The sequence below is a fragment of the Pelmatolapia mariae genome, linkage group LG23, assembly GCF_036321145.2.
Source record: "Pelmatolapia mariae isolate MD_Pm_ZW linkage group LG23, Pm_UMD_F_2, whole genome shotgun sequence".
Classification (NCBI taxonomy): Eukaryota; Metazoa; Chordata; class Actinopteri; order Cichliformes; family Cichlidae; genus Pelmatolapia; species Pelmatolapia mariae.
This window is the reverse complement of record NC_086246.1, coordinates 38292849-38305409: the sequence shown is the minus strand read 5'-3', so window position 1 is coordinate 38305409 and position 12561 is coordinate 38292849. Positions and strand designations below refer to the sequence as shown.

General features: G+C 44.4%; 1 protein-coding gene across 4 annotated transcripts in view; it reads left to right on the top strand.

Annotated features, from left to right (window-relative positions):
• The window catches only part of herc2 (HECT and RLD domain containing E3 ubiquitin protein ligase 2), a 54450-nt gene that overhangs the window by 19776 nt on the left and 22113 nt on the right, over positions 1-12561 (top strand). The window contains exons 18-54 of one of the 4 annotated variants that reach the window (XM_063466619.1): positions 294-522; positions 650-774; positions 1276-1454; positions 1545-1729; positions 2161-2316; positions 2420-2605; positions 2736-2897; positions 3272-3375; positions 3470-3620; positions 3710-3924; positions 4025-4157; positions 4378-4505; positions 4621-4816; positions 4931-5064; positions 5314-5490; positions 5571-5707; positions 5845-5996; positions 6092-6283; positions 6377-6564; positions 6637-6829; positions 6920-7102; positions 7186-7370; positions 7803-7950; positions 8032-8228; positions 8344-8583; positions 8667-8805; positions 8944-9117; positions 9582-9724; positions 9816-10083; positions 10392-10534; positions 10651-10749; positions 10835-11003; positions 11098-11223; positions 11335-11443; positions 11892-12031; positions 12118-12308; positions 12398-12503. In XM_063466619.1, the coding sequence (XP_063322689.1) occupies positions 294-522; positions 650-774; positions 1276-1454; positions 1545-1729; positions 2161-2316; positions 2420-2605; positions 2736-2897; positions 3272-3375; positions 3470-3620; positions 3710-3924; positions 4025-4157; positions 4378-4505; positions 4621-4816; positions 4931-5064; positions 5314-5490; positions 5571-5707; positions 5845-5996; positions 6092-6283; positions 6377-6564; positions 6637-6829; positions 6920-7102; positions 7186-7370; positions 7803-7950; positions 8032-8228; positions 8344-8583; positions 8667-8805; positions 8944-9117; positions 9582-9724; positions 9816-10083; positions 10392-10534; positions 10651-10749; positions 10835-11003; positions 11098-11223; positions 11335-11443; positions 11892-12031; positions 12118-12308; positions 12398-12503 (6082 nt within the window). Of the gene's footprint in view, positions 1-293; positions 523-649; positions 775-1275; positions 1455-1544; positions 1730-2160; positions 2317-2419; positions 2606-2720; positions 2898-3271; positions 3376-3469; positions 3621-3709; positions 3925-4024; positions 4158-4377; positions 4506-4620; positions 4817-4930; positions 5065-5313; positions 5491-5570; positions 5708-5844; positions 5997-6091; positions 6284-6376; positions 6565-6636; positions 6830-6919; positions 7103-7185; positions 7371-7802; positions 7951-8031; positions 8229-8343; positions 8584-8666; positions 8806-8943; positions 9118-9581; positions 9725-9815; positions 10084-10391; positions 10535-10650; positions 10750-10834; positions 11004-11097; positions 11224-11334; positions 11444-11891; positions 12032-12117; positions 12309-12397; positions 12504-12561 lie in introns of all 4 variants that reach the window. The other 3 variants (XM_063466618.1, XM_063466620.1, XM_063466617.1) reach the window with 3 other exon arrangements.

The following is a 12561-nucleotide window of genomic DNA, read 5'->3' as shown; positions in this document are numbered from 1 at the left end:
TCTTTAGTAAGAATTTCACTTTGTGTGTTTTTTGATAGTCAGGCCTGAGTCATGTCGTGCTGGACTTGGTTCAAATTTTTTTGACATGCTTAAAGAGATGATTCAGTGAAAAGTCCAAATTTGTCTTAGACTTCCCCAAATTATTATTTATTTATTTTGTTTTCTTTTTTTGGTCATACTTCTGTCCTGTGGTTCCCATTTTAAAGATTAAATGATCAACAAACTGAACAATCAAAGAAATGAAAGGAAATAATTATTTATTGCAGCCCTAAACCTTCACTGTTTTTCCTCAGTTGCATGCAGCCATCAGTAATCAGGTGGATCCAGAGGAGCTGGGGCTGGGCCTTGGAAGTGTGCTGCTCAACAACCTGAAACAAACAGTGGTGGTGCTAGCTAGCAATGCTGGGGTGCTCAACACAGTTCAAGCAGCTGCCCAGGCTGTCCTCCAGAGCGGCTGGTCCGTGCTGCTACCCACAGCTGAGGAAAGGGCAAGGGCTCTGTCCTCACTCCTGCCTAATGCTGGTGAGTACAAATCAAAACATCTGGTTACACTGATTCAGTATGAAAATGAACATTTAATAGTCCATTACCTGTGATCAGTTTGATAGAAGTGCCTGCAGAAGCTGAGTTTTTCATTTTTATTTTCCAGCATCTGGAAATGAGATGAGTGTGAGTCCTGGCCGGCGCTTCATGATTGACCTGTTGGTCAGCAGCTTAATGGCTGATGGAGGGTTGGAGTCTGCACTCAATGCAGCCATCACTGCTGAGATACAGGTCGGTGTAGTAAATGCATGAGTCAGCACTTGGTTGTCTGTTTGAAATGCTGAGTAAATTCTGTCTTGACTGATATTTGGATATGTGACACAAGGCTCACTCATTTGTGGCCTCTCCCCAGCACAGAATGCCAGTGCAATGCAATTTTAGTTTATTTTTTTTCAGTGTGAAAAATGGCAGCAGAAGTTGTAGCTGGAAGTGCATAGAAGGAAACAATGGTACCTTATGGGCCTCTGACAGTTGTTGCAGGCTGTGTTGCCACAATGCATAATTGCTTTTCTGGGGAGGTGCACATCAGGTTACAGTGTAGTGTTTCAGAAGCACTTGTAATTATGATGTGCCTGTGGCATACATTTAACAAAGTCTAAATCCCACTTTAGAGCACACATGGACAAAATGTGTGACCAAGGACCAGAACCAGCCCATCGAATATCTCCATGTGCTCCCTGACATCCTAAATGATGGTAATAATTTTGTGTATTATATTTTTTTTCATGATAGGACATCGAAGCAAAGAAGGAGGCTCAGAAAGAGAAGGAGATTGACGAACAGGAAGCTAATGCCTCTACCATACACCGGTGTCGCACCATGCTGGACAAAGACCTCATCAACACGGGCATCTATGAGTCAGCAGGGAAGCAAAGCTTGCCCCTTGTGCAGCTCGTACAGCAACTCCTAAGGTACCTTCACAAATTGTGCTGCACATACTCCTATAATGCAGTATAATGCCTCGCTCCCTGCTAGCATATTCATGGATTTAACTTCTGCAGAAACATCGCCTCCCAGACTATTGCAAGGCTAAAAGATGTTGCGCGTCGCATCTCAAACTATTTGGAGGCAGAGCATGTCAGTAAGGAGCGCTCTGCATCTCTGGACCTACTGCTGCGCTTCCAGAGGCTGCTGGTCAGCAAGCTTTACCTGGGAGTCAATGGCACAGAAAATGTTAATGGATACAGTAAGTCTCTTCCAGCTCTTTATTTTGTGTAGACAGAGGTTACAAGTAGGGCTGCACAATAAAAAAGGGCACAAGCAAAGCAGTGCTGTCTCAGTGAGGTGAACAGTTAGGCTCATATATGCATCCAATGTGTGATTTTTTTTTTATTTTATTTTATTTTTTTAATTTATTTATTTATTTATATTTTTTTGGCCATAAATCTGACATCAACCTAACCTGATGTGCCTTCTGTTCCAACCAGCTGATTGGTTCGGCACTGTGCCCGGTGTCCAAACATGCATGGAATGAGTGCTGTTGACTTTATGTTAACTATCTCATATCTATTGAGGAAATGTTATTTCACAGTAATTGGTTTTATGGTTTTAGTCCCCACCTCTAATTAAGAATGAGTTGCAGAAAGGCAGTGTGTGATTTCTCTGGTGCTTTTCTAGATCCTGAGCTCCTGGGTGTTGGTTCCTTGTTAAAAAAGTACATCGCTTTGTTGTGCACGCACATTGGAGACATCCTCCCAGTGGCAACAAGTATCGCTTCTACTGGTTGCCGCCACTTTGCCGAGGTCTCTCGTGTCATCGAAGGAGATCTAACTGGTAAAAAAAATAAAATTCCCTCAGACTTGTATTTCCAGCATATTTATGCTTTAGAGATGTTTGCAACACAGTACTGAATACTGTACTGTTTATTCTTTGGTAGGAGTGCTTCTCCCTGAGCTGGTGGTGTCCATCATCCTTCTCCTCACCATTGACGCTGGTCTGATGCAGGAGACCGGCTCGATCCCTCTCCTGGCTGGACTCCTGGAACACTTGGACCGTTTCAACCACCTGGCTCCAGGACACGAGAGGGACGATAATGAGGATCTGGCCTGGCCAGGAATTATGGGTAAAACAACATCTATGCTTTACTTGAGTGACATCCTAAATTTTAGGGCAAAGATGAGATGCTACTCTGTGCGTTTCTTTTTAGACTGTAACTAGACTTTCTGCTGTGTTGGCAGGGTCTTTCTTTACAGGACAGAGCTCCAAGAACAATGAGGAGGTTTCACTCATCCGCAAGGCTGACCTGGAGAATCACAACAAAGATGGCGGCTTTTGGACTGTAATAGATGGAAAAGTGTATGACATCAAAGACTTTCAGGCCCAGTCCCAGTCATTAACAGGAAACAGTATCCTGGGTAAGGCTAAACAGTAGTTTTCGAATGTAATGTGACATCCAGGATTAATTAAAATACTACAGGGACACCCTAACTGCTCACTGTTGCAAACATGGCTGATATGTAAATTGATTTTTTTTAAAAATATATATAAATACGCTAGTTACTCATGGTGCAACAACATACCCTTACATTTAGACTAATCGCTGTACACCTGGGTAACTCAAAGGTTTCTTTTGTACCTTGAAGGAGAGGCTAAAAATAACCCCAAAGTGAAGCTCTGAGACTTATAGTAATTTCTGTATTTCAGACATGCAAAGAGGCTGGACTTTGTCAAAGGGTTATAAGAGAACTGATGTCAGAACTCATGCCATTTGTTCTTTGCGGTTTAACAGCCCAGTTTGCAGGAGAGGACCCTGTGGTTGCTTTGGAAGCTGCCCTGCAGTTTGAAGACACTAGAGAGTCCATGCAGGCCTTCTGCGTTGGCCAATATATGGAGGTACCAGTTGTACTTTTATTGTAAACACAACTTCTTTTCTTCTTTGGTGGCTTTAGCCTTTGATATTGGGACTTTTTTTTTTTATCATTTTCAGCCTAACCAGGAGACGGTCACTACTCCAGACCTCAGCAGCCTTTCTTCTCCACTTATTGACACTGAGAGGAACATGGGGCTGCTCCTGGGTCTGCACGCCTCCTACTTGGCCAAGAGCACCGCCCTGTCCCCCATGGAGATTGAATGTGCCAGTAGGTTTAATGGTTTTACATCAGCCTGGTTTAAAAATTCACACTTCAGGTTGGAATTCATTTAACACAAGTGTTTGCTCTCTGCACAGAATGGCTCCAGTCCTCCATATTTTCAGGGGGTCTGCAGACCAGTCAGATCCACTACAACTACAATGAGGAGAAGGACGAAGACCACTGCAGCTCCCTGGGCACAACCACTCCTGATAAGGCCAAACTTTATTCCCGCAGAATAACTCTCAGCGATCACGCACAGCCTTTCTTGCAGGCCATTGCTGACAACAACACTCAGGACCATACTGTGAAGGTACAAGCAAGGCAGAAATGCCTGAAGAGGTTGTTTCACAGTGAGAAGGAGGCTGATGGGTAATAATGTCATGTTTTGCTTTGTGTTTGGAATATTTTAGGACTTCCTATGCCAAATAGAGCGCTGCTGTAAGCAGTACCATCTTATTGCGCCCATCACCTTCCTCCCAGAGCACCCTGTGGAAGAAGTTGGTCGCCTGCTGCTCTGCTGCCTCCTCAAGCATCAAGACCTCGGTAACTTAGCAACTGAACCCAGAGTGGTCACCTGAGGAGAAATTAGAGGCTAATTATGGCTCACTAAAATGTGTTTTTTCTTCTTGCATTTACTTATACTGAGATTCACATGAGTTTCCTTCATGTAACACTGCTAATACCACACAAAGATATTTCCTAATGAAACTCATCGATGCTGAGTTGCATGTGAAGTTTTAAATAAAAATCTTTCCTGTCACAGGTCACGTTGCGCTCTCACTTGTCAGTCAATGTGCCTTGGGTGTGGACCAAGGAAAGCAGAGGTCCCTCCCTAAATCTGTGATTGACGTATGCCGCATGGTCTACCAGGCAAAGTGTTCTCTAATTAAGGTATGCTTTCTGCTTGTGAAATATTTACACGTTATGCTCAGTTAACCTGTGATGCAAAAGGAAGCAGCAGAATGAACGGAAATGCTAATGCAATGATTGCTTTGTCTTATTATAGACCCATCAGGACCAAGGCCGCTCTTATAAGGAGGTGTGCGCCCCTGTTATTGAGCGTCTGCGCTTTTTATTTAATGAGCTGCGTCCAGCTGTAAGCAACGACCTGTCTATAGTGTCCAAACTGAAGCTGCTGAGCTCCCAGCCACGCTGGAGGAGCATCACCCAGAAGCTCATCAGGGATCGTAGGAAAAAAAGAGGTGGGGCATCAAGAATCTACTGCAGGGTAACAGTTTTTTTTTCTTTATAATCAATCTGCTGTTTTTAAATGTAAATGTTATCTTTTTTTTTTTTTTTTCTTTTCTTTTCTATAGTGCCTAAGAAATCAGAGTCGGCTGATATTGAAGAGCCAAAGCTGGAGAATGAAGGGACCAATGAAGAGGAACTTAATGTTCACATCAGCCCCGCTCCTGCTGACAGGAAATCACCCACTGACAAAACAGCCAAGGTAGTTTAACAGGATTAGTTCATAAGATAAAAAAATGGCCAAAAGACATAAAGAAGATGGGTTCAGTTTAAAATCTTTTCACCTTCACACACAACAAAAGTTTGGCTCAGTCTGAATTTGTAGATTTATTTATGTACATTTATGTTGCACTTTCATCCCTTGCAGTTATAGTTAAAATATCAGAGCAGGACAGGGGAGTGTGTGTGTCTACAGAGTTTGTTGTCAACCTATTATTGCATGTCTTGGCAGCAAGACAAGTGGCAGCCGCTTCTTAACACTGTGGCCAGCGTCCAGAAGTATCGCTGGCTGAAGCACAGCGTTCAAGGTGCTTTCTCTCAGTCCAGCCTCATGGCCACCATTGTGGACTTTGCACTGAAAGAGGAGCCACTGGATGTGGAGAAAATGAGGAAGTGTCTTCTCAAGCAGGTGGGAGTCGGTGTGTGACAATGTTTTAAAGCAGAGTATATAAAACAGGTGGAAATTTGATTAATTCTGTTTCCTTATAGCTGGAGAGGGCTGAAGTGAGACTGGAAGGCATTGACACCATGCTGAAGCTGGCCTCTAAAAGCTTCTTGCTGCCGTCTGTGCAGTATGCAATGCTCTGCGGCTGGCAAAGAATCATACCAGAAGGGACCAACATTGGGTAGATCACCTGGTTTAAATCCATGTTAAAATTACTCTTCTTGTTTGTTTGTTTTGAAGTTATTTGTAATAATCACATGACAATTATTCTAATGATGTAATCCTGGTGCACTTGTTGTGTTTGTGTTTTCTTCTCAGAGAGCCCTTGTCTGATTGCCTGAAGGATGTAGATCTGATCCCGCCCTTCAACCGCATGCTTTTGGAGGTGACGTTTGGAAAGTTGTATTCCTGGGCCATCCAGAACGTTCGTAACATCTTGCTTGAAGCAAGCGCTCGCTTCAAAGAGCTAGGTGAGTGCTGGAAAATAAGTGGTTAATTCATTTCACACTATTCTTAGACCTGTTGTAGACAAACCAGCTGAATGACCACCTGTTCTTGTGACCAGGTGTGCAGCCAGTTCCTTTACAAACCATCACAAACGAGAACCCGGCGGGACCAAGCCTTGGAACCATTCCGCAGGCCCGCTTCCTTCTGGCCATGATACACATGCTGTCCCTGAAACACGGCTCTAACAGTCTCAGTCTGTTGCTGAATTCAGGCATATTGGCCCTCACTCAGAGTATTCTCAGACTGATAGGTGAGTAGTGTCCAGTCAAAGGCAACCCAGAATGAAATGAAGTGTGTACATATTGTTTGTTCGGTGTTTGATGCCTCTTTTCTGATGCTTCAGGACCGAGTACAGACAGCAGTGATGAAGACCTGAGTTTATGTGCACATGGAGGCTCAGCGACAGTCCTGGAGGAGTCCAGAAAAGAGGCAGCTCCCGCCCCTCTACCTGCCTCTGGCCCAGAGCTGGCTGCCATGATGAAGATAGGTACCAGAGTCATGAGGGGAGTCGACTGGAAATGGGGCGATCAGGTACCTAAATCAGTTTTACTCTAGCTGCTTATTTTATGGACATATTTAACATTATGTGCGTGGTCTGTCCAGGACGGCCCAGCACCAGGTCTTGGCAGGGTCATTGGAGAGCTGGGTGAGGACGGTTGGATCAGGGTTCAGTGGGATACAGGCAGCACCAACTCCTACAGGATGGGCAAAGAGGGAAAGTATGACCTTAAACTTGCAGAGCCACCACCAGCAGCCCAGCCTCCTGCTGAGGACTCGGACACAGAGGACGACACAGGTCAGTTTAAAGGACAGGCTCAGTAGAGATCCTCACAGCTACAGGCAAAGTGTGATGTTCCAGTAATCACCTGTTATATCCTTTATACAGAGGGAGAGCTGATTGAGAAGAGCAGCCATCCTACGGCAATGATGCTAACCAGCACAGTCAACCTGCTGAAGACACTGTCACTCTCAGCTGGGATCCATGCTGAGGTGCTCCAGTCAGATGCTACACGGACCCTGTGTGGCCTTCTCAGGATGCTTGTGGAAAGTGGCGCTAATGACAAGTCCGGTAATTGGATTGCCGTTTTCTTTTTCCTAAGGTCTTATATTGAGCAGCATGTTATTCTAACCTGACCTCCTCTGTGCTATCAGGCTGTCACGCGCACAGATTGGTGTCTCGGGAGCAGCACAGGAGCTGGTGTACCCTCGGCTTCATACGCAGCATTGCTCTCATGCCGCAGATGTGCAGCACCCTCAGTACCTCCGCGTGGATCGGACTGCTCATCCGAATTGTTGAGGGACACCAGTCCTTCAATGCTATTACCTTGCAGAGACAGGTTGAGTACAATGATTGTGTGCAGGATTTGCTTCCTCTGCTATTAATGATGCCATTCTTTAGTACTAGAAAACTCTATCCTGTTACGTAGAGAAATGTGTTGTTCATTGTTAAATATAGTTATAGGAAGCATATTAATAAATTATTTGGGTTCTAAACAGAGATTTGTTAACTGCAGTTTGTTAAACTCTGAGAATAAGAGAAAAATCACGAAGAATTAGATTCTCAACATTTACAGTTAATCTTTCCATTAACTGTAGTTTAGATGAAAGGTTTTGCTTCTTCTCACTCCTACAGTCCAAAAACAAGTTAAAGAAACAGCTTTTGTAGTTTCTACAGAAGCACATAATTTATTTTGTTGATCAACCAGTAAATTAGCCACACAATCTCAGTGGAGATGTTATCTTTTCTCCCATCCACCCTGTGTTTCCAGATCTTGGCACTACGTCTCCTTCAGGCGGTCCTGCCTTCATGGGACAAAACAGAGCGCTCTCAGGACATGAAGTTCCTGGTGGAGAAGTTGTTTGGCTTTTTGGGTAGCTTGCTGAGCACCTGTTCATCAGACCTGCCACTCCTCCGAGGTGCTGCAATGGTTCAGGCTTAAAGTAACAAATGCAATGCTATTATTGTCATTGTATTTTTAATTGGTTGTCCCTTCTCAGAAGGTTCCCTGAGAAGGAGGAAGTCCCGCCCACAGGCGTCTCTAACAGCCACTCACAGCAGCACGCTGGCAGAGGAGATTGTGGCTGTCCTGCGTACTCTGCACTCTCTCAGTCAGTGGAACAGCCTGATAAATGATTACATCAACAACCAGCTGAGCTCCATCGCAGATGTTATGGCAAGCTGCCAATCTGAAGCAGTAAGATTTATTGTGGCATTATGAGTCCAATTACCGTGTTGCTTAATTGTTAACTTACATCAGTGCTTTTATTCTGCCAGTCAGCTCTAACAAAGCGGTTATTATAAATGTCCAGAACTGTCAGTGTTTCCTGGAGGAGTGTTTCCCTGATTTGGAGGGTCCCAGAGTGGGCAGTCTGATGGCAGTGCTGGCGGTGATTGGTGGGATCGACGGGCGCCTCAGGCTTGGTGGCCAAGTCGTTCACGAGGAGTATGGAGAGGGAACGGTCACACGCATCACCCCAAAAGGGCGCATCACTGTCCAGTTTCATGAGATGAGAACATGCAGAGTTTGCTTGCTCAGCCATCTTAAAACGGTGCGGGAATGCTGAGATACTCACATGCATTGAAGCTGGCTCCACTTAGCAATCTGACTTTATTTAATGTTTCTTCTCTTTAGCTTCCTGCCATATCCTTCAGTGTTCAGAACCTGCCATTCACTGAGCCCATGTTGGCCGTTTGGGCCCAGCTGGTCAGCCTGGCTGGAAGCAAACTGGAAAAACAACGCATGAAAAAGTCACTTAGCCGAGGGCTTACAGGTGCAGACTTGATTGCCTTGCATGTAACTGAAAAAAAACAAACAAACAATTTTTAAGAAAAATCATCGACTCTGTTTATAGCAGTATGTTTTATAGTATTCTGGCAATATGTAAGACACTGAAAGCTGTTGTTTCCAGCCGACCAGGTGGACCTCTTTTTGCTGCGGTGCCAGCAGCTGAGGCTTTATGTTTTAAAGGCAGCTCGGGCCCTGCTGTCTCATCAGGACAAACTCAGGCAGATCCTCTCCCAACCTGCAGTGGTGGACATAGGACCCAATCCCAGTGGTAAGACCTCACCCAGTGAAAGGCTAGGTTAGTACACCTTAAAAATGGACCGAGGAAGTTTGATCATTAGGGACTATTACTGCTGTTTGATCCAGTTTAGTGATTTCAAGGTTCAGTTCACAGGACATTACTGAGATATCAGATGTGTTTCCATACTTAGAGCAAATTCTAGCCATTTAAGGTTTGAAGGCCTTGCACACTGTGGGTGTTTTCTTAAAATGTACAGCAAGTTGCTGATCAGAGTTTAAATCTTTATTTGTTTACATTTGAAGTGAAAATGTAGTGCCCATTTTAACCTTGAGGTCGAGGGCATAGATCAAGTTTAGGAAAATCTTGTGAATGCAATAACTTGAGAAATAGGCAACATAGGATTTTAAAATTTCTACCATAGGTGCATCTACTATGAGGCTGAGGGGTACCACTGGTAGCCACCAGAATTTTTTTTTTCAATCTAGATCTTGTCCAGAACTTGACTGTCTCTCTATGTGCAGAGGATCCAGTGGCTTCATCTCCTGATGTGGGCGACTTGTCTCCTGAGGGACCTCTGCCTCCACTGATTCTCCTGCAGCAGCTGCTTTCTGCCGCCACACAGCCTTCCCCCATCAAAGCCATTTTTGATAGGCAAGAGATGGAGGTATGTCAGTCGAGCTGTTTGCAGACAGCTGGTGTCAGCGGTAATGTTGCTGATGTATTCGGTGTGACTTTGACGTTTTATGTATGTGCAGGCGGCAGCTCTGGCAGTGTGTCAGTACCTGGCTGTGGAATCTGCCCACCCATCCTCGCCGCTGTTTGAGGAAAGCAGCTCTAGTGAAGCCACCACACCCATCACCACGCAGCACATCAGACCACCCAAACAGAAGAAACAGAAGTCCTCCCCTATCCCGCCCTTACCGATAGTTGGCCAGCTCATGGAGATGGGATTCCCTCGGAAAAACATCGAGTTTGCCTTGAAATCTCTGTCTGGGACTACAGGCAATGCCTCCGGTATCCCAGGTATCTTATCACATGAGTGCTTGGTAGATGCGCTATAGGTAATTTAATGTGAAATAAAATATATCTGGAAAAGGTACCCACGTACATTAAAGGCCTGTAGGTTAGGAAATGTTAATTGTATGAAGGTAACATTTTTCAGTGGATCCATTAAATATACTAAAGTTCTTGTGCATTTAAAAAAAAAAAACCCCAGCTGATTTTGAAAAGATACAGCATGAGATACCGATTTGTTTTTAAAAAAACGAGGCCTGCTTGCCTCATGATGTTTAGACATTTACCTCAGGAGAGTAACTGAGCATATCCATCAGGTGTTGAGACTCTGGTGAGCTGGCTGCTCGACCATCCAGACGTTCATGTCACTGAGCTGTCAGATGCCGACACTGTGTCTGATGAATATTCGGATGAGGAGGTGCTGGAGGAGCTGGAGGAGGCAGAGCCGGCATTCTCTGTGGTGTGTTCCCTTCTCTTTTATTTCTGGTGTGACCCTCACAATCACCTGTCCCTCAACTTGTCAGATTCAATTATTAATACCTTCATATATGATAAAAATACATGTCTGTCAATTAGCCTTCAGGTGCAGTTGTGACTGAAAGCCAGATATTTAAGAAGAGATCTGATTTCCAAAGCAACGATGATTATGCTGTTTATGTGAGAGAGAACATTCAGGTGAGAGTGTTGGCTTTTGTATGTTTTCTAAATCTGCCTTAAAGATATGATGAATTGGTGTTACGACTCAGTGGCTTCCCTACAGGTGGGGATGATGGTGAAGTGCTGCAGAACGTACGAGGAAGTGTATGATGGCGATGTGGGCAAAGTGATTAAGCTGGACAGAGATGGGCTTCATGACTTGAATGTGCAGTGTGACTGGCAAAATAAAGGAGGAACATACTGGGTTCGCTACATCCACATCGAGCTGCTTGGTAAGATAACAGTTAATGTGATGCTTTGGAGGCATGCTAATAACAGGAAGTAAATAGGCCTAAGAAACCCGTGTCTCTGATTTTGCCGTTTCAGGATTCCCACCACAGAGTTCTCCTTCTCACATAAAGATTGGTGACAAAGTGAGGGTGAAGCCCACAGTCACGACACCAAAGTACAAGTGGGGCTCTGTCACACACAGGAGTGTGGGGGTGGTTAAAGGTAAGCAGAGTCACTCCAGTCTTAAGACAGAGTATCATCTGTTTTTCTTCTGTTATTGTAACTTGAATCCACTGCTTATTGTGCTAATAGAGCCTCGTTGTTTGTTTTTAGCTTTCAGTGCCAATGGAAAAGACGTGATTGTCGACTTTCCACAGCAGTCCCACTGGACTGGTTTGTTGTCTGAGATGGAACTGGTCCCCAGTGTTCATCCTGGAGTGAGGTAAAGATGTACTAAATTGATCTTCTTAGTATGTTGTGAGTAGCAATGTGAGGGATTAGTTGCTCAAACTTTTATATATTGCTCCCCTGGCTAGTGAGTAGCAGAAATACTTATTGGTTAAACTAATTGTTCATATTTTAACAGTTGCTAAGACATCATCCACCACTAGCTTGGTGTCAATCTGTTAACAAGCTTTAGACGAAGGGGTCAGTCAGACAGATCACAGCTACATGAAGTTCCTGCAGGGGTCATTTGAAGCTGAGGTATTCAGATCTACATTTGTGATGCTTTGAGCAGCACAGAGTTAGTATATTCAAGAAGAGGGAGGTCTGTAGTTTGTTTTCAAAGCTAAGAAACTTGCAGTGAAATAAATGGACCAAGGAAAATAGGTGAATTAGATTTTGCTTGAACTGTACATTTTACATGAAACCCCTATTGCTTTCTCCAGATGTGATGGCTGCCAGATGTTTCCTATTAATGGCCCCAGATTTAAATGTAAAAATTGCGACGACTTTGACTTCTGTGAAAACTGCTTCAAGACACGCAAACACAACACCAGACATTCCTTTGGCAGGATCAATGAGCCTGGTTAGTCCTACATTCGCCAACATAAAATTCTGTGGTGGTTCTACGTGCATGTGCATAAACCTGTCCTCCACCTTCTCCACAAACAGGCCAGTCTCCGGCTTTCTGTGGCCGTTCAGGAAAACAGCTCAAGAAGCACCACAGCAGCCAGCGTGGGATGCTGATTGACGATTGGTCTCGAGCTGTCAAGAGCCTCAACGTGTCGTCATCGGTTAACCAGGCTTCGCGCCTCATCGACTGCAGTGATCAGTGTTGGCAGTCCTCTGGCTCACAGGGGAAGGTAAGAGAGTGAATTGCATAGTCTAATAGGCCAGATGACAGCCTGATTAGTTTGCTTTATTAACGTTTAATGCTTTGTTTTCTTTCCAGCACTGGATTCGTCTTGAGCTTTTCCCAGACGTTCTTGTTCACAGGCTAAAGATGATCGTAGACCCGGCAGACAGCAGCTACATGCCCTCGTTAGTGGTGGTGTCAGGTGAGTTCAGATGTTTTTCGTTTTTTGTAAAATTGTACTGATATTAGTATTTTTCCCT